Raw genomic sequence first — 26141 nt, 5'->3', positions numbered from 1 at the left:
CAAAATCTCTTATCAGTTAAGTTCTTGTACTAAGCCTGAATATCAGCGTTTAAAAGGTACTTTTATGAAGCTTAAATAGATCACACTGAACAAGTAGAATAGTCACATACCCTGGACATTTGGTGCCCTAAGTAAAACAGAACGAGAAAGCTCACCGAAAAAAAAGCGTTCCATGCAAATCTAATTGAACCAGAAAGCTCAAAGCAATGAAGTATTGCATGCAAATGTGATTGAACCACGCCAATACAAGATACAAGCAATAGAGAAACGTTAAAAATATTGTACCAATTGATGCCAATTCTCAATGTCAAAAACATACAAAAATGCATTCGTTGGAAGAAGCATTCCAACAACCAGCAAATTATAGATTCCTAAATTAGTTTCCCCTAAACAATCAACCATATAAAGGCAAACCAATTTTCTCTTTAGCTGGAGTTGCCCTATCCTAGCCAACGAAATGAGGGAGAGCAAATCATAAACTGAAAGAGGAATGTATATATACAAGATGACCAGCTTGGCCTAAAAGCCTAATGTCAGATGAATTTTCTACAAAATTGTGTCCCCAAAAACTACAATCAGCACAGTATCCGTGTGAACCAGTCAGACAAACGTCTAACTTTTGCTAAACCATCAGCATTTCTTCCGAAATAGGACTCGGCATTTGACAGCAGTACTTTAACATCATGCTTCATTGCATCTAAACTTCTATAATAGTTGTTCTCTAATCTACTCTGGATCACTTCAAGAGACAACGGAACTGGGAACCTGCAGATCTCCATTAAAATACTTGTCAGTGTGACCTTCAACAAAATAACAATACAATCTACATTGGATTTGCAATCAAGATATCCATTAATGCATCTGCAAAGATGGAGGGCTTGATGGCCTCTTCACTGTTACTCCATGGACCTCACCAGTAACAATACAACTAGTGATAAAAAATGCAAGCAGTTCCAGTTCCATGATCACATGTTAAAATTAATTTCAAAGACGCACCTGTTAATAAAACTGGCTTTTTGAGAAACTTCTCTCAATTTTTGCACCCCATAGTAGTCCTGCAGATCAAACAAACCATCAGAACATTCCATATTCAAACCAAGCCATATGCTCCTATCCAGCAGAGAATTTATATGGTTACCCGATTCTTAATCACAGATCGCTCCAGCTTGGCAAAAGCAGTGAGCAGCTTGTCTCTAATATCTACATCAATATGAGGCTGCTCCCAATGTGTATCAGCATCATACAGCTCCCAAGGACTATGTTGATGTGTTTCCCTGGGATCACTTTTGTACTGAACCACATAACTTTCCCATGGACTGTCTGGAAAGTCAGGAGATTTAGGTTTTACAGCCAAAATCCGGCCTTCCCACCAACTACCATCTTCCTCACCCTCATTTTTCCACCAAACTTGGCATTTATCCCGAGAAGTCCACTTTCTCGAAATGGCAGCATCATATCGACTTCTCTCAACAAGAAAGTCAGGGAAGCTAGTCACTTCAGGCAAAACCAGTCTAAACGATTTACCAACTACACTAGATTCCAGATCTACAAATTTAAGTAATATTTTACAGCAGCTCTCGCCAGAACCACCAATTGTTGAGTACTCGAGCTCTTCAACCTTGCAAAACTCCACAGCTCTGATGTGGCCTTTGAGTGTACTCCAAGGGCCCAAATCCTTTAAATGGCTGTAAGCTATGTACTCTTGGTGCCCCTGAGGAAACAGCAAAGCACATGAGAATGAAGACAGAATATATACCAGGAGTATACCAATCTACAATAATTTACTAAATGAAAACTCAAATTAACCTGTCTCAAATACACAACATCATCCCCTTGCTGGGGAATATACCGGAAGCCCTCCTCATGTGTTGACAATAATAACCATGAACTTCTTGTTGATTGAATTGGTTTCCTTTTATCTGGTGGACTAGCTTCACGATCATAATAACTACTTCTTCTGTTTCTGGTCGGTCTTAATCCCATAACAGGAACCTTTGCACCCATTCCTTGTTCTTCATAAGAGTTATCATCTCGATTCACTGAAGAATTTTCTGCAAAAGGTGGAGTATTTGATGAAGCACCATGGGCTTCCTTAATTTTACTCTTGCTGCCTGAAAAGTTTGAATCACGAGCAGTTGACCTCAATCTGATGGACCTTGCCTTTCTTACCCCTTCAATTTGCAAAAGATTTCCGTCATCTGTGCTAAGATCATCTGCAGCTGATGACCTCAATCTAATGGACCTTGGCCTCCTGACACCTTCAGTCAGTGCTTCATTTTCATCATGTAAATTATGATCTTCTCCAGCTGAAGTACTGGCTCCATTTCCGTTGTCATGTTCTTGATTACTTCTACCCCTCAGAGACTTTGACCTTCGATAAACAGCACTGAAAATCCTATTTTGAGGAGGCAACTGATGCAAGTCCAGCAACACAGAATTGGAAGACCTACCAACCTGATCATGGATTCCATTTTCTGAATTAGGTAGTCTGGTCTCTTCATTGACAAGAGGGCCACAACTTGAGTTCTTCCTAATGTCTGAACTTTCAGACATGCAACAGGAATTGTGCCCAGAACCCTCAAATGATGATTGACCCTCTATCTTTCCAGAGCTTTCATGATCACTAATAAAGATTCTTGACTTAATGCGCAGCTTTGTTGGCATTGTGACAGGTTTCTCTAGCAATTTAAAACTGTCATCTTTCCCATTAGTAAGTTGAATGGAAAGTCCAGTTCTACCATCAATCACCTGCTTAGATGATGATTTTTCAATGTCCTTTGAGTCAATCAAACATGAATTTGAATCGATATTCCTAGCTTCAGAATTATTAAGAATGCTGGCACTAACTTCATCCTTGTTTATTTCAATCATTTCATCAGTCTTACCTCCGCTTTGGAAGGCAGAAGCAGATGAAGCATTTTCTGTCTTGTCGTGTCCATCAAGAAATGGAATAGATCCAGCATGTGCAACTGAAGACATTGATTCACCCACCCTTGAACGTTTAGAAGTGCGAGTCTTTACCCCTCCCCAACCAATATTGCTTTCTTTGCACCCTTCAAGCAAGTCTAAACAATGTTGAATCTTTGCAGGTTGGCCTGTATGGCTTTTATCCATTTCACTGCCATGTCCATCACTAACAGAGTACTTGTGATCGTGTGTAAAACTTTTCCCCTCATCTGCAGGTGTAGGAGCTGTAGATGATGGGCCTGCACAAACACGCTGGCTTTCAGATTCAGGGACACCATATTTTGGAGTTAAAAATTTACTTGCATCACGGTTTGGCAATTTTAACACTAATCTTCTCTTAGCTCCAGCATCTAGATTAAGCTTTGACCGGAGATCACGTTTATCCAAATCCTCAGACTGATCGACAGAAATTTGTTTTCCTTTCAAGTTCTCTCCTCCTTCATTTTGCAAAGATAAATCCGAGTCTTCACTGACAATGCTTGAATCATCAAGTATGGTTTCAATTCCTGATGAATCACCTTCGGTGGTATATTCTTCTTCTAAATCTGTTGATGTTCCTGTAATTCGGGAGAATAAATGAAGAGCATTCCTGGCAGCAGCTCTCTGAGGTCGTAAAGACTTAGATAACGATGACCTTTTCCTTGAGACTTTACGACCAAGTTTTGATTTTCTACTACGACTAATTACAAGGGAACTATCACCATATTCATCCAGATTCTTCCTCTTAACACGCCTTCCAGAAGATGTAGTGACCTCAATCTGGGTAGTTAAAGAAATAAGATGTCATTATCTGTTCCCAAAATATGCTGTCAAGAAATAAGATGAGAAAAGAAACTTACTTCGGCCTTCTGTTTTTTCCTTTTTGACCTTCGAAGGCCATCCTTATGGGAATCCTCAGCCTCACTGTCATCTCCACTACTCTCTAGGTCACCAGAAGAAACAGAAATTAAGCTTCCTTGTTCCCCTCCAGAAGAGATTTCCTCAGTTATATGATACTCTGAATCAGTATCATCACTTTGTATCTCAATTTCTGGTTCCCAATCCCTAACATCCAGAAACTCTGGAAGCGGATCAATCAAAACGTCCAAGTCTGCTATGGGAAGCATTTGGTAATCTTGGTCCAGGCTGATATCAGCTCCAACAGCAAATTTTACAGAAGAAGGGCGCCATTCAATGCCCAAGATTCCATGCCGCCGTTGTTGGTACATGCTCTGATAAGGCTCAGGATACGGAAGCAAGGCTGCAAAAAAGAATGCATCGAAAACCAGCACTAAGATATACTCTTTACTTTCTATCCGATACAAAGAGGAATTTTAATTAGGAAAATCTAAGACAAGCTGCACTTAAAAAACTGATAAGCAACAAACTAAGATGAAGAAAATCATTAAGAGAGAGCTGGGAAGAAAGAAAAGAACAGACCTGAATCACAAAGAAGGTCTTGCATATTCCTTCGGTAAGGTAAAAGCTGAGTTTCCTACACAAAATCACTAGAAGTCATCCTCATCGTCCTTGATAAAATAAAACAAAAAAAAATCCTCTATTATGCAAATCAATTAATAATCATTATAAATATCATAATAAATAAATATCACATTCATGCAATCAATATTACTAAAAACCAATGAAGAGGAATAGCTTTTCTGTCTGTCATCTACCCTCTACAAACTCTGAGAAGTAAATCAAAGGAAGCATGGTAAAAAAAATAAAGTAACAAGGTAACAAATGCAGAAGAAGAAGTAACGAATAACCTGGTCAAGAACATTTCCGTGTGTATCTTGAATAAGTGGTCGATAGTCCCCTAAGAAGAACTGCAAACAGACATAAAGGAGATTACCAATTCATCAAACAGAATAGGCAATGAAATCAAGAATGGCCTTGTACCCTGCTATTAGAGGCTGAGTACACAAGCACGTACGTGCGCGCGCACACACGTGCCTATGCCAAATTAATGTGGGAGTTAGAGTGGGGTGTTTAGATTTTTTTCCCAGAGTTACCCTCACAATAAAATTTAATGACTTTCTTGTGTCTCCAATTATAAATGCTTTCATTAGAATTGTTGGGGCTATTTATGAAACAGCGACATTTTTTTTGGTTTTAGAAGTAGAAGGCAAATTTTCTAATGTAATAAGACTCTGAATTGGAATAAGATTATTGAGCAATGACTTTTAGAAATTAAACATTATTAAACAAGAAAGAAAAATAATTTCTTGAAAAACAATGAAAAGGAAAATTTGCTACAACGAATTCAATTTGTTTTTTCATTGTAGTAGAATAAAAAAAAAACATGGAAGATCAGTTGAACAAGTAGAGGTAATACATCTTGGGGATAAAGAAATGGCAAGAAAAAAAGGAAAAAGAGAAAATAACTAAACAAGTCGGAGGGGAAACAAGGCAGCAGACATCAATAGTATGAAAGTGTAAATCTTATAGGATCACAGATAACTACTTTAGGCTCCTATAAAAAGAAAAGACTTGCTCAATTTTTAAATTGGGAAAAAAAAGAGAAAAAAACAAAAACAAGTTGAACACAAGCATAGAGTCGAAGAAGAACTAAAGACATAGAACAAGTCCAAACTTACAACCAATTCCAGGTTCTTACTCTCCCATTCTCATTCCGTAGAATACGGTAAGACTTTGGTGTCATGTCAATTTGAGATTTCTTATAAGTAGACGCAGGTTTTTTTCTGATCAACCAGGTAGCCATATTTTTAACTAAAAGGGAAGAGAGCATAAGTACTTAGGTGAATGTGAATTCCTTTAATATATTGTGTAGTTTAACTAATAGTAGGACATAGGAAAAGTTTGGGAAATGCTACACAAAAGTTTTTTATTTAATGATTGAAGAAGTTTACTAAGGTAGTAGAATTTCTTTGAAGTATTGTGGGTCTAAGACTTTCGGTAGTTTTTTAACTAACTTAAATTGTTTTCCAAATTTCCTTCATTTTCTTTTGATTATTTCCTTGGCATGCAACACTGAGCGGGCGCCATGACTTCTCTAATCACCATAGCAACTAATAATGTGATAAATGCAGCAATCCAGTGGTGCAGCAAAGACCAGAATAATCACCATGGACCCAAACTTTTGAGTATTCCACCATGCAACGCTTGTATTCCCAAACATGCCACTGAAAAGATGTGATGATTTCATACCTGATCATATTTGGCATCCATTTGGGATTCTCCCTGCCCAGTGCTAAGTATATACAGTTGGCCAACATCATCAGAGAGAATAATTGATGTTCCATCCCTGAAAAAAGTTTCATTTAGACCAATATACTGTATAATTTGTGCCTTTTGCATATGAGCATGGATCTCAGAAGTGATTCAAAGAACTGGATTTTTGGTCTTTTCCATGATAAATTCAACTAAATTAAGACGCATTCTAATTATTCATTCCAATGCATTCAACAGATGAACCACATAACTCCAGAAGCCATAATAGACTCAATGGACTGATCAAACTGCACAGGCATTTTTAAACAACATCCCAACATGCAGAAAAGCTTTTGACTACTTACAACTCTAAAGATAAATGAACAGATACCACCAAACCAAAAAACAATAACCAAAGAAGGGAAAATAGGAACTAAGCTGTAAAATTCATTAACTCACGGAGAAAATTTTCCATCAACCAGCTTAAAGCGTCCAATTTCATAAGTACGAACAGGTGTGCCTTCCCATATCTACATGGAGAGAGAGAGACACAACATGAAAAGCCTAAAAGAGAAACAATTGAGAGATATCAAAACCATCCGGTTTATACTTACATCCCAGACAATCGTTTTCCCATCATATCCCGCACTCATTGCTATTCGAGGGTTAAAAGGATGAACATCTAAAACATAAGTCTGCAAAAATCACGACGACTGTCAGGTGTGGCTCCGTGACAAGACAAGCAACAAATAGCAATGAAGCAAAGCATGAATTGTAGAGATGCCACATAACAGGACAAGGGCATAAGCAGGAAATACAGTGAAAGATTCAGGACAGGGGATTTAGCATATGAAGTTAGATCTTCATAGGACCTTAACAACTCTCCACCAAAGGCACCAATCTCAAATTATTCATGTTTTCACAGTTCGATTATTCATACAAATGTTATAGGTGAACTGAGAGTTGAAATTTTATAAATATACAAGGCACAAGCAAGAACCTGAAAAAGTGGATCAAATAACAGTTATTTTGATGCAGATCAGATTACTTTCATAGCGAAAGACAACGCAATAAAAATGATTGCATATGAAATGAAAACCTCCTGTTAGCATACATATATTTTAAAAACAACATAGTAAGACAATCAAAAATGAAAAGCAAATGCAACATTCCAAAACAAAACAGACTATTTGATCAAGTAGCACATCATATTGGCTTTGTTTGGTTGGCGAACTTATTAAACCTAAACTGAAGAAATAAAAAATTTATCAATTAACCAGCCAACCAATAAAGATCCAGAGGTAATAAAACCTTTTCACCAGCACTACAACACTGACTTGAGCAATTCAGTAAGAAAGAGCCTACGAAGTGTTCAGAATTCAAAAAATGTGAATGAGTAAATAAAGCCTATATATCACAAAGTAATTGTCAAAAAAAAAGTCTTCATCAGTGAAAATTGGAATTCCTCAGATGAGAACCATGTACACATTAAAAATAAAGATAAAAATTAAAAAACAACTGGAGAGGATATATATGTGTAATAGTAATAAATGGGAAACAGTTGCTAAATTTTCAATAGGTATTGGAAGACCCAACGGATTCTTCCAATGCATCATTTTTCAGTCCAATGGAATTCACAGGCATACGAAGAAGTCCTATGAAATAGAGATTTTTGCTTTTGACCATATTTTGATTGTTAATACAATATATAAGGACCACTACCACAAAGAGTATTACACCCTTGATCATGAAATATCGATTGCTTATTGAACCCTGCAAACGGCATGCAAGTAGGATACTCCAAATTCAGCTGTTGAAGAGTTTTATAAAACGTTCTTGGTGGAAAAAAAAAGTGAATGAAAGATCCCACTGAATTGAATTGGCTCCATGAATCTAAGAAATAGTGAGAATTCCTGATCTCTCTCATTATATCTATCAATTCGAAAATCCAGGATTTGATTTGATGTCCTTTCATTGATTCCTGCTAAATTGCATTGATTTATCCTAAAGATTTCATTTCAATTGGAATTTGGTTATTCACCATGTGCGAGCACCCCCGCTAAGCATCCATGGCTGAATGGTTAAAGCGCCCTTTACTCTAGTACACCTTTGATACCAAAGCACACAGATCCACTATTTGTGTAAGAGTTCAAGATGTAAATGGTGTCTTATCATTTATATGCAATATAGTTTCTATCTTAGTTATCATTTAAATATAAGATCTACCACTAAATAGCAGCAAAAACTCTAGAGTTTGCATCTATGTCCAAAAACTACACTAGGCACAAAGCGAGAGAGAGAGAGAGAGAGAGATAAATGGCTTACTGATTCAGTGTGGCCTGTCAAAGAATGTACTAAGCTACCGTCAGCAGCATTCCAGACACATATTCTGCAATCTGCCACAAGGAAAAGAAATCATTCTGCACCAAACAATCTAATAGAACCTAGACGTGGTAGAGAATAATATGATAACAACATTAGGGATCTAAATATTAGAGCCTCCATTATGCACAGGGAAATTGGAGCAGGATGCAGGATTATATTTTCTTGAAAAACAATTTTCAAAAGTAAAGATCAACTGCCAAAGACCTTTGTTGAATAACAACCTCCATTTTGTAAAATTGTGAAGCAAACACACATGGGTCAACTTCATGGGAACCAAGTGCAAAACAATTTAGATGGCAGGAAAGTGCAAAAATATGACTGCAGAAAGACATTGATACCAACGAGCAACATACCCATGATAGCAGCGAGGACAAACCGATTGTCCAAACTCCAGACTATCATATTAACACCACGAGGAGTTGGAAGAACTCTTTGACGAGGACCTCCTCTCGGTGGTTGAGGTGGCATAGGTGGTGGCGGAACTTTAAGATGATATGCCCGTGTCCATCGGCCAATTTTACCCTAAAATTAGAAAATTAGTGGACTGTAAGCCAAAATTCATTAAACCACAATATAAAGGAGTATATAAAGCAACGCTACTTTAGCCCCTCAAATGAAATCTCTTGGCCAAGCTGACAAATTGAGAAAGAATGAAAAGCTTGTCCCTTATTAGCAAATGAGAGGGCTAGGAAAAGGATTGTTTTCCCAAATTACTACAAAAAATAACTTGGACAAACTCACATGTGATCTACGAGATCTTGGAATCCATATGATAGCACTGCCATCGCGAGAGCAGGTGACGATGTTGTCCTGGTTATACCTGAAGGAGAGTAGTTAGATTGGACCTAACGCAAGGAATGCAATTATCTAAACTAACACAATAATTCATCAAGATATTCTAAACAGCAAATAGACTATCTACATCTCTTTGTCAAGACATGAGTACACACCATGCATTTTTGAATTTTGGGATGTTTTCTTCTTTTGAAGTATCAGAGACTGAAAATCTAGATGTCACAGCACAGCCACTGCATGATGAGAAAAAAAGATTATATATGACAAAGATTAAGTCATTGATCACAGTCAATGTATCAGGGAAGACGGACCTAAATTGGACATAGTTTACATCATTCTCATGTCCAGCTAAAACATCCATCTCATGATTAGGTAGTCCTGACTCCTCTGCATTGCCCTTGCAAGCATTCCAAACCTAGAGAAAATCACGTTCACACAAGGAAACTATAAGGTTTGCTGATCTGCAAGAGTTATGCATATATATAGACACAAATACAGCTTACCACTAAATCAACTGTAATAACATCCACAAGTCATCATTCGCAACAAGGCACAACAGAGAGAGTTACAGTAAAGAATGATTGAGCAAAGAATCATGATCTACAGGAGTTTTGGCAGATGATAGGTGTAATTGGGTTCAACCCAAGTCATCCAATTAGTCAATATGACCCATCAACTTTTCCCTACCACTAACAAGACATGCACAACTTCTGAATGCTTTAGAAAGAAAACGAATAAAGCACAAAAATAGCAAATAAACACACTTTTCGTCAAACTGGCTTATGAATAAGGTACTTTCATGTGATTTTGATGATGGTTAAATCACTAATGGGAAACTAGGAATCTGTTTCAATTCCGTTTGGACTTTTTGCATTTTGAATTCAATTAACTCAGTTTCCGGATTATTAAAATCTTGACTTGTGAGTCTTTAAATGGTTCTTGCAACTTTGGATGCTTAAAATGAGTACAGCACAGTAAGCATATTTTCAAGTATAGATTATCAGATTTGAGGAGGGTTGCAAAAATGGATTGGTTTCTATCACAATATGAGACCATACAGAGGTCGTGAGGGATGGCTTCTGGCACTGACAATGGGATTACCTGCTGGTGATGTACAGAGGATGAGGAAGCTACTAAGGCTGTGGAAGTAAGGGGAGGAAGAAGAAGAAATGAACGAAGAAAAAGCAAATTTGATTATTGGAGACAACACCATGAGGAAACTTGTGAAAATTGGGGGGGTGGGCGGGATTGGGAGATAACAGGGTGTAGGAGACTAAAATCCATCCTTAATTAACCAATGAATAATTGGATTTATGCAGGACCAAATCCAATTATTGGTGGGAGAGTTTGGGTCTGTTTAAATGTAAAATCAATTGAATTTGATAGCTATAGATTCAGGTATACCCTTGCAAGAGTGTCTGAGCTTCCAGTAACAAAAACAGTTCCACTAGAGTTGAAAGCACAACAGAAGATCTGATGGCTTTGTTGGGCACTGCTTGATGAAGGACCATTGTTCTTTCCTAAGCATTTAAGACATTGTGTAAGATAATTGATAATACAATATTGACCAACTTCATTTAGTACCAGAGAAGCACAAACTAACCAGGAGCAGGATCTGAAGGTTTTGGCACATATACACGAGTACTTTTGGGGTTTGGGCATCTAGCATCCCAAATACGACACGTTCCATCATCAGAGGACCTATGATACACGTAAAATAAAGATAAATATAGTCAGCATAAATATGATAAAAAAGATATATATGTTCTACACAGACCAAATCCACATAATATGAACTCAACATTGTCCATGTGGGGAAAGGCAATAGATAGGAAGGTTTTAGATTGCAGAGGAGAAAATATAATTATGTTTAATAGCACAGATATAACAAACTCATGTTTGAGCAGTTAACTCCATTCATCTTTCATTTAGTTTTTCTAAAATAATTTTCACTTCCTTAACTGGAGATATTATCCAATAATACGAGGAGACAAGGGCTTTTCGTTTCCCCACCATTACAGCTATCAGACCTCATTGAATAAACAGGTAATCTCAACCCTGCACCACTGTTACATGGATTTTCCCTTAAGATTTAATAAAGTGACTTTTACAGCCACTAAGTTTCCATTCTTTAACTACCACACAATCTCAGCCAAGTTAAACTGAGACTAGCATGTTAAATGGAACTCAAATACAAAGTCTAATGCAAGGCAGTGTAGAGATTCTCTTCCGCTCACTTTTTAATTAACCATTTTAATGAACACCAGTCACCAGATGCCCGGGTTGATTTTCTCGGTATCAAATTCTGTAGACAGATTTCTGATATTTCACCTGCATATATTTAGCCCCTTTGAACCCTTTCTGTATCCAAACAGACAAGATTATACAAAAAAAAATTGGGTATAAAAAGGCATCTGGCCCTATAAAGATATGGAGCACTGTATTAGATGAGAAGCCACCCTCCTGCTTCCAGGACATTTAGAGACCACAATTGGCTTCCTGAGTATTGATTCTGTCAAGGCTATGTTAATGATAGTTCAACATTTAATAGCATCCAACTGGGCGAGGGCTTCCATTCACCCACTTAGAGCAACTACTGAAACCTTTAATTACTCATGTTTCAACTGAACTCAAAGCTTTCCTTTTTCTTTTTTTAGCTATCTTTCTTGATGTATAGCTATCTTTCTTGATGTAAAAAGATTAAGCTTCATTATTCAATTTGGTGCAAAAGCACACCTGAAAAACCAACAAAAAGATGAGAACCAAAAGACTTACGATAAAAGCTGAAAGAAGGCGCCAGGTCTTGGACTAAAGGCAATAGCAGTAACAGCTCCGGTATGACCTCTCAAAACTGATATTGGACAGCCATCATTCAACCTCCACTACCCGACATGAACATGACAACAATGTAAATGACCAATCAACAACAGACATCACAATATCTAAATAGCTGACCCAAATAGAAGCTTACAACACGTATGATGCAATCATTTGACGCAGAAGCTATCACAGTGTTGTTGAAGTTCACAGCGAGGTCAGTGATGTCACCCTGTGTAAATGTGATATGGTACAAAAGTCAAATCTAAGAAATGGAGAATGACATGGAACCAATGTACCTTGAATACTTGTAGTTAAACATACTTCATGTCCTCGGCAGCTGGCCAAGCAATATGCAGTTTCCATTGACCAAATTTTAACAAGTCGATCATCTGAGCCAGTAATGACAAATCTCCCAGACCGGTCAAAAATGGCTGAAAGGAATTCTTAATTCATTCAGATGGAAAACAAGACACAACATTGTTTCTAATAAGCTAGCTATAAACATATAGCAAATACAAAAAGGATGAACAATTTAGGGAAGCAAACACATAGAGATGCACGCTTGAGGATCAAGGGAGGCTGAGAAGCAGTGCAGGTGGCTGACATAACAGGACACGAAAATGCAGTATAGAAAAGCACCATGACAGGTGTTGAAAAGCCAGCGCCAATAAATTCCTTAAAGAGTGTACCTATGTTGCAAGGTCTTGACATCTAGAGAGTCTGAATTCAAAAACCGTAATCTGGCCCTTAGAAATTTAAATGCCAAAGGCTATTATCACGCAATAACTTGCAAAAGTACAATCCAAAGTGCAAACATTGTCAAAGAATACAACCTGCATATACGATCACCTTCTAATTCAGTCTCTTTTAAGGCTAGGAAATTCAAAAAAATAGAAACTACTAAGCTCATTTTAAATAAATCTGGTTTGTCATAACTCCAAATTATCCACAAAGGTACTCTTAATTATCCCAAATGGGCAACTCATAAACAATTATCTTGAGATGTCTCAGCAAGATCATCCTACCTATCGTCATGATGGAAAAGAACCAATTTAAAAATAAAAAAAAAGGAAAAAGAGAGAGAAACATAAATCATCAAAGATAGAGAGCTAGAAAGGGAATGCAAACATCTCAACAATGCACCTCTAGGAACATGGAAATCCTCCAAGACGTATAATTATCATTGCAGCATCCACCTGAAGTTGAAAACTAATGCAAGGAAATACTTACCGCAATAAACAGCATAACGGTGTCCTCTAACTCTTTTAATATTTTGCATCTTCTGCACCATGGTGGATGGTTTTGCAATCGCATAACAAGCTGCACGAATAGAGGGTGCACGGTGGTGTCTGGAAAAACCACCACCAATTTCCCTTAGACTTAGTCCATGAAATTGATCAGCCAACATGTGAGGCCAACGCATGTAACTTGGGGGATGATTTACTTCATCATTTGCCTTATTTTGTTCACCTGTGAGAGAGAGAGAGAGAGAGCGACAGCAAAAGCAATAAATGAGAAAAAATAATAACAAGTGAGATCTTCGCAGGAGCCTATTTTTACAACCTCTTTTAGTTTATCCATCATCATACATTTCTGTAGCATTATAGCTTCTTAAGCAATCTTGTCAGAATTCTATCTTTACTCGATCATCATGACTCATTTTCTCAAGAATGAAATAAAAGCTTTTGCAAATAAAATACTAGTTAAAATTAAAGGTTGCAAGCCTCTCTAAAATCACTCTGGAGATGCTAATGAACACAAATACAACATTGAGCAATACCAATATACAAATAATAAAGGAATAAGTGAATCAAACAATTTCTTATCCAGGTCACATACTGCTCAGAAGTGAAAAGCAACTGGTTCCCAAGAGAGTAGGGACAGCAGCTGCGTTTATAGCATTTCTGTCAACCACCCCATGAGCAGGAGATGCGGCATTGAGGATTAGTTGCTTCAAAAGCTTAACCAAATGGTCCTTTTCAACGTGGGGGTACCTAACAAATTCATGGTCAATATCTGGCATTAAATCTCACACGGAAAGTCAGGAAGCAAAAAAAGAGATACCATTTTTTATGACTTCAAAACAACTATATCATGCCTATAACAATTTATTTCCCTCAATATTTATTCAAAATTCCTTTTGCACTCCAGTCTACAGAGAAATAGAGTGAGGACGGGGTGGGCTGAAGGACTGGGGAGAGTGGGCCTAATGCCATTGGCCACATCCGGATAAGTAAATTTTCTACGCCAAGCTCACACATCTACAATGTGAATCTGAACCCATACCATCCAGAAGAAAGGAATGGATGATATTGGAAACACTTAAAACCTTCATTCCTACAGCATTATATCATTGTACTGCATGGTGTTATTTCAAGCAATATAACAGAAATCAAGATCAATATTCACTCTGTAAGCACAAAACATGTGTTAGGACATAATATGCATATCTCAATCTAGAATTATCATCCATTAGTGCCTCAAAATAAAATTCAGACCCATGGTGAAACTTAATCAACCCAAACATGCAACTTCTACTATTTCTTTTCTTTTACAAAAAAAGTGGATGAACACATTATCATAGGGCAATAGAATATATATAGATCACCTCTCCACCAACTTAATATAACTCAAAGGGAAAGACAATCCATCATCATCTGCATCTCCACTATGCGCTCCATTCCTAGAATACCATGCATGATATCTTCTAGGTAAAAGTTGGTGCTCCAGAAGTTCATTCCAGAGCTGCCCACAAGTCCTCTGACAAGGTCCAGCTGATAGAAAATGCATGATCAAAAAATAGATCTCCCTGAAGTCAACATCTACATCAGCTTCTGTTGTTCGTGTTTGTGAATCTCCAGATTGAGCTTTTACATTTGCTTTGCTGGAAAAACTCAATGACTTCTTAATCACCAAAGGCGCATCACCACCTGGGACGTATTTCTGAAGAGCCATGTATCCTGTTAAGCAACAATCATGCATTAAAATCCAATATGCGGTCAAGATAGGTTAGCCTAGGAGCATCCCATCAAACAAAGTGGACACAAAATAAAACAAAGCCATTATTTCTACAATAAATTTCAAAACAAGAGAGAAAAACTTTGAAACAATTGTTTATCAGAAAACCCTATCACTTCAGAGTGATCAGAAAACCCTCCGCATCCATTTGGTTGACAAAGCTGCACCCGCTCTATGAATGTTACTGATCCCCAAAGCTTTTCTTCTTAAAAAATGATTTCGTGTCTTCTGAAAAACCACATAATACTTCCTTCTCCTTTTCAATCCCAAACAGAATCTCTGGATTGCTAAATTCTAGCCAACAAAATATTTGGTAGGGAAAAAACACAGAGAATGAGTAGCTCCAGTTAGATGCAATTTTGCCATATCTGATGAAATCTGCCTCTGCCAACCTCTCAATCATCTATCAAATCAACAGTTTAAACTCTCAATCCATACATTTCCATGCTTCCCAAATAGCAACCAAAATTCAAAATTCTTCTGCCTACATTACATCAGCCATGCAAGCCAACAAAGCTGAGAGAACAATTAACACACTCTATCTTTCCAATGTTGTGCATGATCAACACACTTGTTTCATTGTGCAAGACCACTTTTCATGGAGCATAAATCCTCCACATAGTGACCAATAACATCTACCCTCTGTTGCATCCTCCATGTCTTCCCAAGCCCTATTTGTCGTGGTTAGTTATTTCGGCATTAGTTCTTGAAAGATTTAAAACTTGAAGCCCATTGATTTGGGAAGCATTTCATGGAAAGTACATCCAAAGGACCTCTGAGTGTGTTTCTGCAAAACTTCACCTATTCTTTGACACTGACCATAAAACATTGCACTCTTTCACTGACAATATCACTCCACAAATAAAGATTCCTAATGTCGGCATTAAAATTTGTTAAACATCATTCAACCATTTCAATACACATTACCGACGTACTACAATTTTCAATCTCAGCAACTGAAGAATGTAAGAGAGAATGTTCAGAAAAATAAAGATCTGAAAGAAACCCCAGAAATTTGCTAATGGAGAATTTATAGGCCTAACTATCAATTTTTACATTCTTGCATTTTTCCCTACTGTGCAGCCATATTAATTTGAGTTCCCAATGCAGTAAGCTTTCTCAAAAAAATTAAGAACAACGAAAAAAGGTCACCCTACAATTTAAACCCTAAATTCATGAACTGACATTCATAACTCTCCACTTCAGACAAAGGCAATACACATTATCAAGGAGCAATTATAATTGAAACAGAATTGAGCAAAAAAAAAAAAAAACCCTCTAACCACATCCTGATATGCTCTGTAGTCGAGCTATGCCCAAATGAAAAACAATTTTTCAGCGGGACGTACAAAATAAGCACAACGCTTCAAAAATAAAGCCAAAAATCAATAAAAACTGACCTTTCTAAAGGCTTTAAGGTTGTTAACTAAAAGGGCAATCGCCAAAAACCCGAAATTTGGCCACGAGGTTCTGCCAAAACCCTGACCGACCATAGGCCATAAGAGTTTCACTGTACCATCAAAATAAACAAAATAAATAAACAAACAGAGCCAAAGAGTTCAACTTTTCAAAAGTTCAAACCGCCACAGAAAACAATCACATACAAATTTCAGAACACTAAAAAATTCCCAATTTAAGATCTACCATTTGCAAGAAAAAAGCTCAAGTAAAAGTCCCAGCGACAATTTGAATTTCCAGAGTCCGAAATTTTGAATTTTAACAGCAATGGAGTTTGTCTGTCAACAAAACGGTAAGGTATTCTGCAAGTTGAGTGAAACTGAGGTAAAACCGAGAAAAGGGATCCACAAAAAAATAGGTCTGAACAATTTCACAAATAACTATGACAAATAAGAATTTTGAGAAAAAATATGGAGTAAAGAGGAGGAAATTATTTCCTTTTTTACAATTTATAATTAATTTTTTAGATATATTTGGAGGGAGCTCTGTGTCTATGTTGTATTGAAGGTCTGTAGTTTGATGACGAAGAGAGTTGTATAGAGACAAGGAGAAGAGAGGAGAGAGAGAGAGAGAGAGAGAGAGTGCGGGGGAGAGCAAGCGGCGTCGTTTTGTATGAATCTATAAAGGCCCACCGAAAAGATGCCTTCTTATTTTTTTAGGAGAGGAAAAATCTTTTACTCTGTAAAGAAACGACCAAAAGGACCAAGGCTATATGATTTTCAAATTCCAGATGACTTTTTCTTCTTATATATAAGACTAAAATTGTACTCCAATTCGATGATTACTGGAGCTAAGTTAAAATTATCTTTTAATTGGAGCTCAGTTTTGATTAGCTTTTAGTATTATTATTTTTTTTAAATGCAATGTTCTATATTTTCTACATAATTTAGTCAATTTAAAAATTTAGCACTGATAATTTTTTTTGAAATTAATTTGATTAATTGAAAAATCAGTCCATGATGTTCCATCACAGTCTGTAAGGGTAAATATTCACTTTGATAGTCCTGTTTTCCTTTTTTGTCTGTCCCAAATTGCAGTCCACTTTCCAATTGAAGAATGTAGTTTTATTTTCATTTTCCTAAAATACCCTTATTCAATACAAGTTGTTGTTGCTATGAACCTACCCCATTTAATGAGAGTTGATTCTTTTTTTACCATCAATTCAAGTTCCCATAAAGTTGTACTCTATTTAATGTGAGGGTATTTTAGAAAAATAGCAATCTAAATTTACTTTTCCAACAAAGTTAACTACTTTTTCTTAAACTGTGTGAAAAAAGAAACAGGACTGTCAAAGTGGGACGGAGGGAGTATTTGGATAAAGGCGGGTGCTTGAGAGGGGAAGAATACCAAGGCCGGTATATTCAAGTTGTACCTTGCATGGACTTCCCATTTTCCATTTTGAGGTCGAAGGAGTACCTCTGTTTTCTTAATATGGTAAATCTCGAACGAATAAAAAGGCAAAAGTCACATCAAATCTGTTGCTGTCTTGGCTATTGTGTACCTTTTGTGGAGATTTTTTTTTTTAATTTGTTTGACTTTTAATGGTCAAATGTTACGTATTTATTACCGAGGATAAATCAAAGATATATATTCATCCTCTGCTGGAACTTTTCTGTTTATTTATTTCCTTTTTTTTTTTTTTTGGCCAGCAGGCATACAAAGACCTTGTTGTGGTAATATAAATTAAATTCTAACGTATTTTAAAGATCGTGTAGATTGAAGTAGGAATTACCTGTTAAGGGGAGCCTTAGCTTTTATAAGTTCGGTTCCTAAAATAAAAAAAATTTAAAAAGCCATAATCTATCTGTCTACAGTCTTTTGTCCTAAAATAGCTGAAAAGAAATAGTAGTAAAGTAAAACATAAGGGGAAGAAAATGGTAGACATGACAAATTAAGTTCACTTAACCGTTGGAACTAAAATGGAAATAGTGTTTGCGTTTGGGTTGTAAATTATTTGAGATAATTTTATGAAAAAGTACTGTAGCACTTTTTTGATATGATGTATGTGAAATAAAAAAGTGATTGAAAAATGTGTTAATAATGCAAGCATATCAGTGCGTGTAAATAAGGTGAAATAATTGGCAATCCAAATCTGTCCAATTGGCATGGTGCTCTTTTCTTTTGTACATCGCTGTTGTTTGACTGCATGGGAGGGCAACAAATTTTGTTTCCTGCAGGCTAAACATGATCAATATCAAGGGGCCATTGCCTTTTGACTTGCATTGAAGAAGTGAAAAATGCCAGATATCAGGGTTGAGCCGATAGAACCACGTTCGAGCGTGTTTTCCAATAGATGCGCATAAAGTACAAGCGATTAACTGGATTTCTTCGAATCCTACTTCAGCAGTACAGAATCCTAATATTGCTCATGATCTCTTCTGGAATCAGCAGGGATCAAGGCAGTGAAAAAAAAAAGGGGGGGGGGGGGGACGGAGAGTTTTCAGATCCATCATGAATAGGTTTTCCAAGAGGCATGTCCCATAGTCAACCACCATGCCATCCCTGCTGCCTTGAATCTTTACTGGGACTTTTATCAGTTATCACCACCTCCCAATTACACAAAGTCGTTTATGGGCTAAACTCTGATGCAACATATGCAAGAAAGAAGCAATCGGGATTAAAGTAATAAAATAAAAAAAAAACTCCAGCAATTTTTAGCATTGGGAGTTCTCACCGTGGAACAAGAGGTTATTATTTCACAACAGAGCAGGTTGACCATATCAAATCTTGCCAAAGTTCTGTGCAGCCGAAGTTGAGCGGTGTAGATATTCTTTCTAAATGCAATGGCTGGTTCGATGTTGGAAGAAAGGAATTAATTTGCATCACTAATCAGAGGCAGAAGCCCTCCTAACTTGGATAACAGTCATCTTTAGATGGATAGCAGCAGAAAATGACAATGCGCAGACTTAGTTCTACAGATACTGGAGGATACTGAAATCAAGATGTGTAGAAAATCAAACTCTGGGCAATTTATTAGACGTTAATGTAGAAAATCAAACTCTAGGCAATTTATTAAACGTTAATACACACAATCCTGCTAGAGTCACTCAAAGGTGCATCACCCACATTGTCTAACATGCCCAGGCACTGGGAGAGATATCAACCCAAAGCATTCAGGTATCCCCTTGGCTCATGTTCCAAAAGGCAACTTCATATTCAAGAACATCTAGCACTGCTGCCTCAGTTCTTTTACGAACATCATCAGATGCCTTCTCTAGATGATGCTCGGCTATGCTTTGGAGCGCATGGCAATATTGACCAAAGCCATCATTCCCCCATCTCTGGCAGGTATCTCTTAATTCTTCTGGAGTATTCGAACCATCTTCCAGGCAGTGTGCAAAGCTGTCTTGATAAACAGTTTCAATAGCCCAAAAAGCTGTAATAGCCACGGTGTATTCAACTTCAGAGCTCATTAGACTTTCCAGAAATCTGTACCCAAAGGTGAAGAGTTACCATCACTTTGAAAGTCTCTGATTCATGACATGATATCTCCTCTCTTAAGGCTGAAGATTTCGGGCTTGAATAACAAAAAGATAAACTAACACTTTCCCATTTTACATAACTGATTAAAAAATGGTGCTCAGCTTGGAAAGCACTATTCTTTCAGCATATGTAAATAAAGTGGGTTGCCAGCCAAACAAGAAACTGCAAGATTACCATGATAAAGGGAAATTTTTACATACAAGAGACAATCATTCTTTGACATTAAAGCAATGGGATTCGTAAACTTTCGTGCAATATGAAGGTAATGAGCTAAACAATGTATATTAGCATATGCAAAAGGCCTATTACTGATGCTCCAGTAGTCCCAGCAAAGTTGTGGTTCTATCCAGAAAAGCTTCAACACAATATGACTAATGACTTGAAATTCTAAGGATTAGCACAACCTGGTAACTTTTGATTGGAAAAAAGATGAATCGTACATAAGTTACAGAAACTAAAACAAACAGCATGCTAAAGAAATTGGGCTCTGAAGACATTCTCATTGCCATTGTAAACCTTAACGCCCTTTTCTATTAACACAAGCAGAAAATTATTTTTTTATTTCCCAAGGACATGACATGAAATTGCTTTTCATGATATGCTGATCAACTCTTAGCAGGAAAAGGTTACTTGTAGACACTTAGTGAAACTTTATCCATAACAAGACAGCGTACCTGCAGTAATCAAGGTTTGCCTTCTGAGGAGCAACATTTGTGAGTGAAACACCCCACTTTGAAGCCTCTTTGTTGAACCAAGCAAATTCATCATTGAGAGAAGCCATACCACTCAAAATGACGTCCATATCAGTGGCATCAAAGGACTCCTTCCAGGCCTTAAGCAAGACAGTCGCAACAAAAGGGACAAATGCTCTAACAAATATGTAGTCTTGCTCCTGCAATGTAGTTCTTGACTATATTACTGCCTTTATGATGTACTGCTATAAACATGGTTTTAGCGTGACTAGATACAAAAGCAAGCAAATTATAACCATATTTTATTGCTTATTCCTTTATTTCTTAATTTCTATATTTCCAGATTAAAGTTGATTATTTCCCATATACAAGCACTGAAATATGAAAAGGCAAATGCAGTGAATGGTACACATACTTGTCGCAGAGAGTCCTAACTGCTATCTAATTCCCTCCTTTCTTTCCAAGTTACTAGCTTTTCTGCAAAATCCCAAATCTCACACTAATACATTTAAATTTTCTCCAACCCACGACAAAAAGACAGTAAATTTAGCATCTTTAAATAGATGGCCGGCCATCATAAAACAAAAACAGAAAGACAGATGGTATTCCATAAAAGATGGGCTTGTGGCAAACCACAAAAACTTCAGTTGTCATGTCTAGTGCCTCTTTTACATTCAAAACAAAACTGAACGATTTCGCTAAAATGGACCAAAGAGAAATAGCAATAATTCTCCAGATAAGACAAAAGAGGGGCTTCGACATAGAATTTAATTTACACATATAGGGAGGATGGAAGAAAATGAATTGGGAGATTTAACATAGCTGAACATATATTGGAAGGCAACAGAAAGCCGATTCATAGAAACCAAGAATGGAATATTTAGAACATAAGGATCAATTGAAGAAACACAAAGGAAACAAATAACGGGAAAAAAAAATTCACGAGTCCATGAGTTTACCAGCCATCTCTTGAATGAAGAGACATCTACAGAGCCATCTCGAATGCTATGGATAAAAGGGTGTCTGGTGGCTCCAACGTAGAGCAAACGGTGCTTTCTCAGCCATGTTTCGATCACAGAAACTTTGCTTTTAGCTTCTTCTGCTTCATCCTTCCTTTCCATTTCTTTCGTCAAGGTTGAAAACAATTTTGCATAGTTCTCCCCTTGGGTTGACCGACCGAATAACTACTAACTAGTAGACTTGGAATGGACCGTTCTTGGAAAAGATGCCTACGACCTCAGATACAAGTGGACTTTTGCACTGCTGCCACGTGTTAAACATGCAAAGCCCAAAAATTGCCTCCGGCGATATCAACTTGTTGAAATTAAAACAAAAAAGGTTTATCTTTTGTGAATTGTGAAAAAATATGATTTGATAATTTTGTCCCTAAAATATAATTTGATGAATTCCGATCAAAAATTAATCAGAGGTTTAGGTGGAGATAAAATTTAATCAATGTGAATTTACAAAGACGTAATATTACATTTTTAAGAGTAAGGAATGAAAAAAATTATTTTATAAAATGTGAAAAATATTTTGAATGATTTTTTAAAAAAAAAAAAATTAGTACTGTTTTTTAAATTTTGCTTGCGCTGTGCTTAGTGATGTGCTTCTAGAATTATTAGGGCCTAGGCTCGGATTAAGAAATTTTCGGTACAAGGCTCCAGACTCTAAAATATTTACGGTTGGAATTTGTATCCTACAATATGTCCTTTTCCCCTGCAACTCTTAGTGTCAGTCCATGATAAAAAAGTGGGATGTTCATAACCATCACCAACCTGAGAAGCCTTTTCTCCACCAAGAGGAAGGAGATAATAAAATTGCCCACCAGGAAGCTCCTCATGATCAAACAAGGGTGAAGAAAGCTGACCTTTTCCATAAATCTTATAGCCGGGAAAATCATGGAGGACTTCTCCAACAAATTTAGGCCCTTTTAACTTCAAAATCTCTCTGAGTCCGTCATGATTCGGATGAAATTGAACCCTTTTGCCGTATCAGTAACCCCCTTTTTTAAGGTTTGAAAAAAAAAAAATTTTTTGGCTGCCAGGCTAACAAGGCCCAGCAACGTTTTAAAAAAAAAAATTAGACTCCTGCTGCCGGGCCCTCTTTTACTGTTGGGCTGTAGCAATAGCGTTATGCATGCCCATTGTCAGAATCATATATGTCCGATTTTTTATTTTTTCATCAATATTCTGAGTAATTAGTCTTGTCGATGTTGCTTGATAACTTTTATTTTTTTTTTAAGTAAAACTTGTGTCAAATCAATTGAAAGTTTTTTGTTAATTTCTTGGGCTATTTCGTATTTCAGCTCTCTTGTTTGTTTTTCATCATTGGTTTAAAAACTAGTTACGTATATAGCCCATTTTCATATAACCAAAGTACAAAACGGCTAGGAATATATCGAGTTTGTTTAGATAAGAGTTTATTTGGATGATTTATTTGAGATAATTACTGTAATAATTTTTTATGATGTGATGTATGTTAGATAAAAAGATAATTGAAATAATAAAAAGATGATTGAAATTTGTGAAATAAATTTTTTTATTTGAAATCAAGCCAATCCAAACAAATTCATCCTCTCCTTTTTCCGTCCTTCTTACCACTAGCTAGGGGGGGAAAAAGAGTCAATTCCATGACACAACATTGAAAAGTGAAAAAATAGTACTGTGAATTGCATGACGCAGTATTGAGAAGTGAAGGAAAAGAAAAACGTACAACACAGAAGTGGTACAATACATCGTACTGGCAATTGTAAAAACTGTTGAGATTATGATGTCAATTCCAACTCCTAATCAAGGAGGCATTATTGATTCTTTTCAGTCGTCCTGCTTGATCTTCCAGGCAGAAACAGACTGAATTGCTGAACCCTTCCACCCCAGGAGCAGACATTTCCCGTCCAATTCCACGGTGCAAGAAGTCAACCGGTCTGAACTTCTGAGGAACAAGATTTCTTGATCTGGCGGAGGCCGGCTCATGCCTGTTTCCACAATGCCAAACTTTCCGAAAAGGGCCCTCCAGAAACTTATCTTTTCATACCTCTGAATCCACTCAATACCCTCAGCTATGACAATGTTTCGGATCATCCCAGGAAAGATAACTTCTTCATTCAGCTTCCTGAACATGACTCTGTGGTACATGCAAGAATTGATGCAATCAAAAATTGCACTAAAAACATGAATTGATTCGTTAAATCGTTTAAGGAAGTCTGGTGAATTTATGCTCGCTTCCATTTCGTTAACTACAATTAGACGGGGGTTGAGGTTTCTAATCAATTTGATAAACTTGTCCAATTGATTAGGCCACGGTAACAGAGTCCAAAGTCGCAACCCCAAGTAAACTGCCAGAGTGTCGTCAGCTTCTAATCCAAACCGACCTTCCTTGAGATCCTCCATCTCTGATACAATAATGCTGAATGAAAACGGTAAACTGATGGTCTCGGCGAAAGAGGATAGCCACTTACCTGTGTCTTCCATCATCTGCTTAGAGGCCCCAACTGCTGTAATCTTGAGATGTTCGAGAGGGCATTCGAATCTGACAGAAAATGCTTGCATGATCAATGTCCAGTGTGAGCCATTATCAATTCCAAAATCTATTAGATGAACCCTTTTTGCCGATGCCACGCAATCCAGAATGGATTGAATTGCAGTGAATTGAGTGTATAGACAAAAAGGGATTTCTTGTTGACATCTCGTCATTTCGGGTCGCAATCTAATCATGGTTTGCTCCACATCAGTTGGCCCCTTTCTTATTCTTTCCATTTCTTCGGATGAAACTAGTCCCCACTCTTTATCAATCTTTTCTTGCAGAGCATCAGCAAAATAGTAAGCAACTCTTTGAATAGGATTACCGCTTTGAGAAACGCTGCTTTCGCACAAGCTGAGCAGCTTTCTTGCATAAACAAACTGTTGCTTGGCCACCTTTTCAGCAGCAGCTAGAAGTCGCAGTGCAAGCTCGAAGTCTTCAGCAGCAGCAGAAGGGAGCCCACATTGAGCACCAAAAGAAGTCGAAGCGTAGGAAACAATATCGGCCTTTTGGGAATTTAACTGAAGGAGTCGAGCTTTTGCCATCTTGATGATGCTGGCAGCTGGGATTGCTTGACCGTGACCAGAACTAGCAGGATTAGGTGGAGGATCAGATTTTTTCTCACTGGAATCTTCCACTCTCAGACGCTTCACCTTTGGAGCATACTGATTCAGAAGTTCTAAAGGATTTAAAGGAATTTGCGGGATTTCCCTCTCTGTATCAGCAACATAAGAGATGGTTTGTGAGTTGCTGACATTCGCTGGACCAGAATCCATGTCTTTCCAGTCTCTTTGCTGAAACACAAAATGGGGGCTTGAGGGAAGCTGCTTAAATAACCACAGAACAAAGCATGTCTTCTTTTTTTATTTTTTTAAGAAATGCAGTCAGCAGTCTTTCGATTCCTCAGCTCAAGCGGAAAATCCAATAAAAGAATTATTTGTAAAAACGTCTTCTTGACAGATGGATCGATCTCCGACACAGCAAGTGCACTGCCTGTTTTCTTGCCTATTGGGATTGTCTTTGCATACCGCACCACGCACCGAAGAAGACTTCGGTCCAGACAAAGGCAATCATCAGCTCGCGGGGCACCAGTGGCGTATTTAAGGTGGGGGCACGGCCTCCACGGTCCCTTAAATTTCTATAATACCTCTAAAATTTTTGATTTAATTTTAAATGTGATTCCAGAGTTTTTTATGAAGAAAATGAAAGAATTATATAGTTCTCTAAGTTGGTTCATGAACTAATATTCTAAAAAAATATGTATGCCACAAAATTTCATTTAAAGTAAGCTAAAAAAAGGTTTTTCATTTCAACTTGTTAATTAAATATTTTTTTTTGCTTAAAAAACTAGGAAAAGAGTAGGTAAAAAATTTTAGTATTACTTTTGCCCCGTTGACTCGGCTACCGTGGAGCACACATGTTCTCAAGATACGACATATAGTTTGGATTATCCCAATGACTTGAGCAATAATCAGAAGAGAATACCGTTCCGAGACAAACTGCAGGACTACTTGTACAGGATTAGTCAACAGGTCATTTTTCTGCATGGAGCAGTCGAAAATCATGAAAAATGTGATTACGCCTGTTGTTTAACATTCCCTTCCTGTGGACCAACTCTTGAAAAGAATATCGATTACAAATTTACAATTACCTTTGGACAGTTCAGAGATTGCAAATCTCTCATGCAACTGATATACTGTATCGATGGTTACTATTTTGACTTGGCATTTGCAGTTGGATGCTTGTATGCTGACGGACCTATTAAACTAGGGGTTCTTGTTGTATTTGATCATTTGGAACTACCTGGTTGGTATCTATAGGTGGAAATTCGTCCCCTAGAGTCGCAGC

At 37.2% G+C, this 26141-nt stretch overlaps 3 protein-coding genes across 4 annotated transcripts; all 3 read right to left on the bottom strand.

Moving 5' to 3' along the window:
- Positions 1 to 260: 260 nt before the first annotated feature.
- Positions 261 to 17310, bottom strand: LOC113733887 (uncharacterized). Its single transcript, XM_027260109.2, has 25 exons — positions 16783 to 17310; positions 16539 to 16648; positions 14729 to 15080; positions 13960 to 14114; positions 13351 to 13590; positions 12442 to 12551; positions 12272 to 12349; positions 12076 to 12182; positions 10904 to 11001; positions 10705 to 10820; positions 9612 to 9715; positions 9456 to 9533; positions 9247 to 9325; positions 8859 to 9027; positions 8446 to 8516; positions 6735 to 6815; positions 6580 to 6650; positions 6118 to 6214; positions 4716 to 4775; positions 4387 to 4441; positions 3807 to 4207; positions 1807 to 3726; positions 1139 to 1711; positions 997 to 1055; positions 261 to 765 (listed from the first exon to the last, which is right to left on the bottom strand). Exons 3-25 carry the CDS (start codon positions 15073 to 15075, stop codon positions 576 to 578), a joined length of 5259 nt encoding a protein of 1752 aa, XP_027115910.1. The 5' UTR covers positions 15076 to 15080; positions 16539 to 16648; positions 16783 to 17310; the 3' UTR covers positions 261 to 575.
- Positions 17311 to 18849: 1539 nt separating this feature from the next.
- Positions 18850 to 21973, bottom strand: LOC113733886 (probable bifunctional TENA-E protein). Of its 2 annotated transcripts, XR_003459173.2 has the most exons (5): positions 21731 to 21973; positions 20754 to 20971; positions 19663 to 20025; positions 19271 to 19527; positions 18850 to 19178 (listed from the first exon to the last, which is right to left on the bottom strand). XR_003459173.2 is itself a non-coding variant. In XM_027260108.2 (3 exons), exons 1-3 carry the CDS (start codon positions 21890 to 21892, stop codon positions 19710 to 19712), a joined length of 696 nt encoding a protein of 231 aa, XP_027115909.1. In that variant the 5' UTR covers positions 21893 to 21973; the 3' UTR covers positions 19542 to 19709. The 2 variants fall into 2 exon arrangements, 1 of the variants encoding a protein (XP_027115909.1); XM_027260108.2 differs by lacking the exons at positions 18850 to 19178; positions 19271 to 19527 and having other exon boundaries at positions 19542 to 20025.
- A 1614-nt stretch (positions 21974 to 23587) lies between these two features.
- LOC113735314 (GRAS family protein RAM1-like) lies at positions 23588 to 25069 on the bottom strand. The gene has a single exon (XM_027262333.1). The coding sequence runs from the start codon at positions 25067 to 25069 to the stop codon at positions 23588 to 23590; it is 1482 nt and encodes a 493-aa protein (XP_027118134.1).
- Positions 25070 to 26141: the final 1072 nt, after the last annotated feature.

This window comes from Coffea arabica, chromosome 3c (genome assembly GCF_036785885.1).
Source record: "Coffea arabica cultivar ET-39 chromosome 3c, Coffea Arabica ET-39 HiFi, whole genome shotgun sequence".
Classification (NCBI taxonomy): domain Eukaryota; kingdom Viridiplantae; phylum Streptophyta; class Magnoliopsida; order Gentianales; family Rubiaceae; genus Coffea; species Coffea arabica.
The sequence above is the reverse complement of the archived record's forward strand: the minus strand, read 5'-3'. Positions and strand labels throughout refer to the sequence as shown.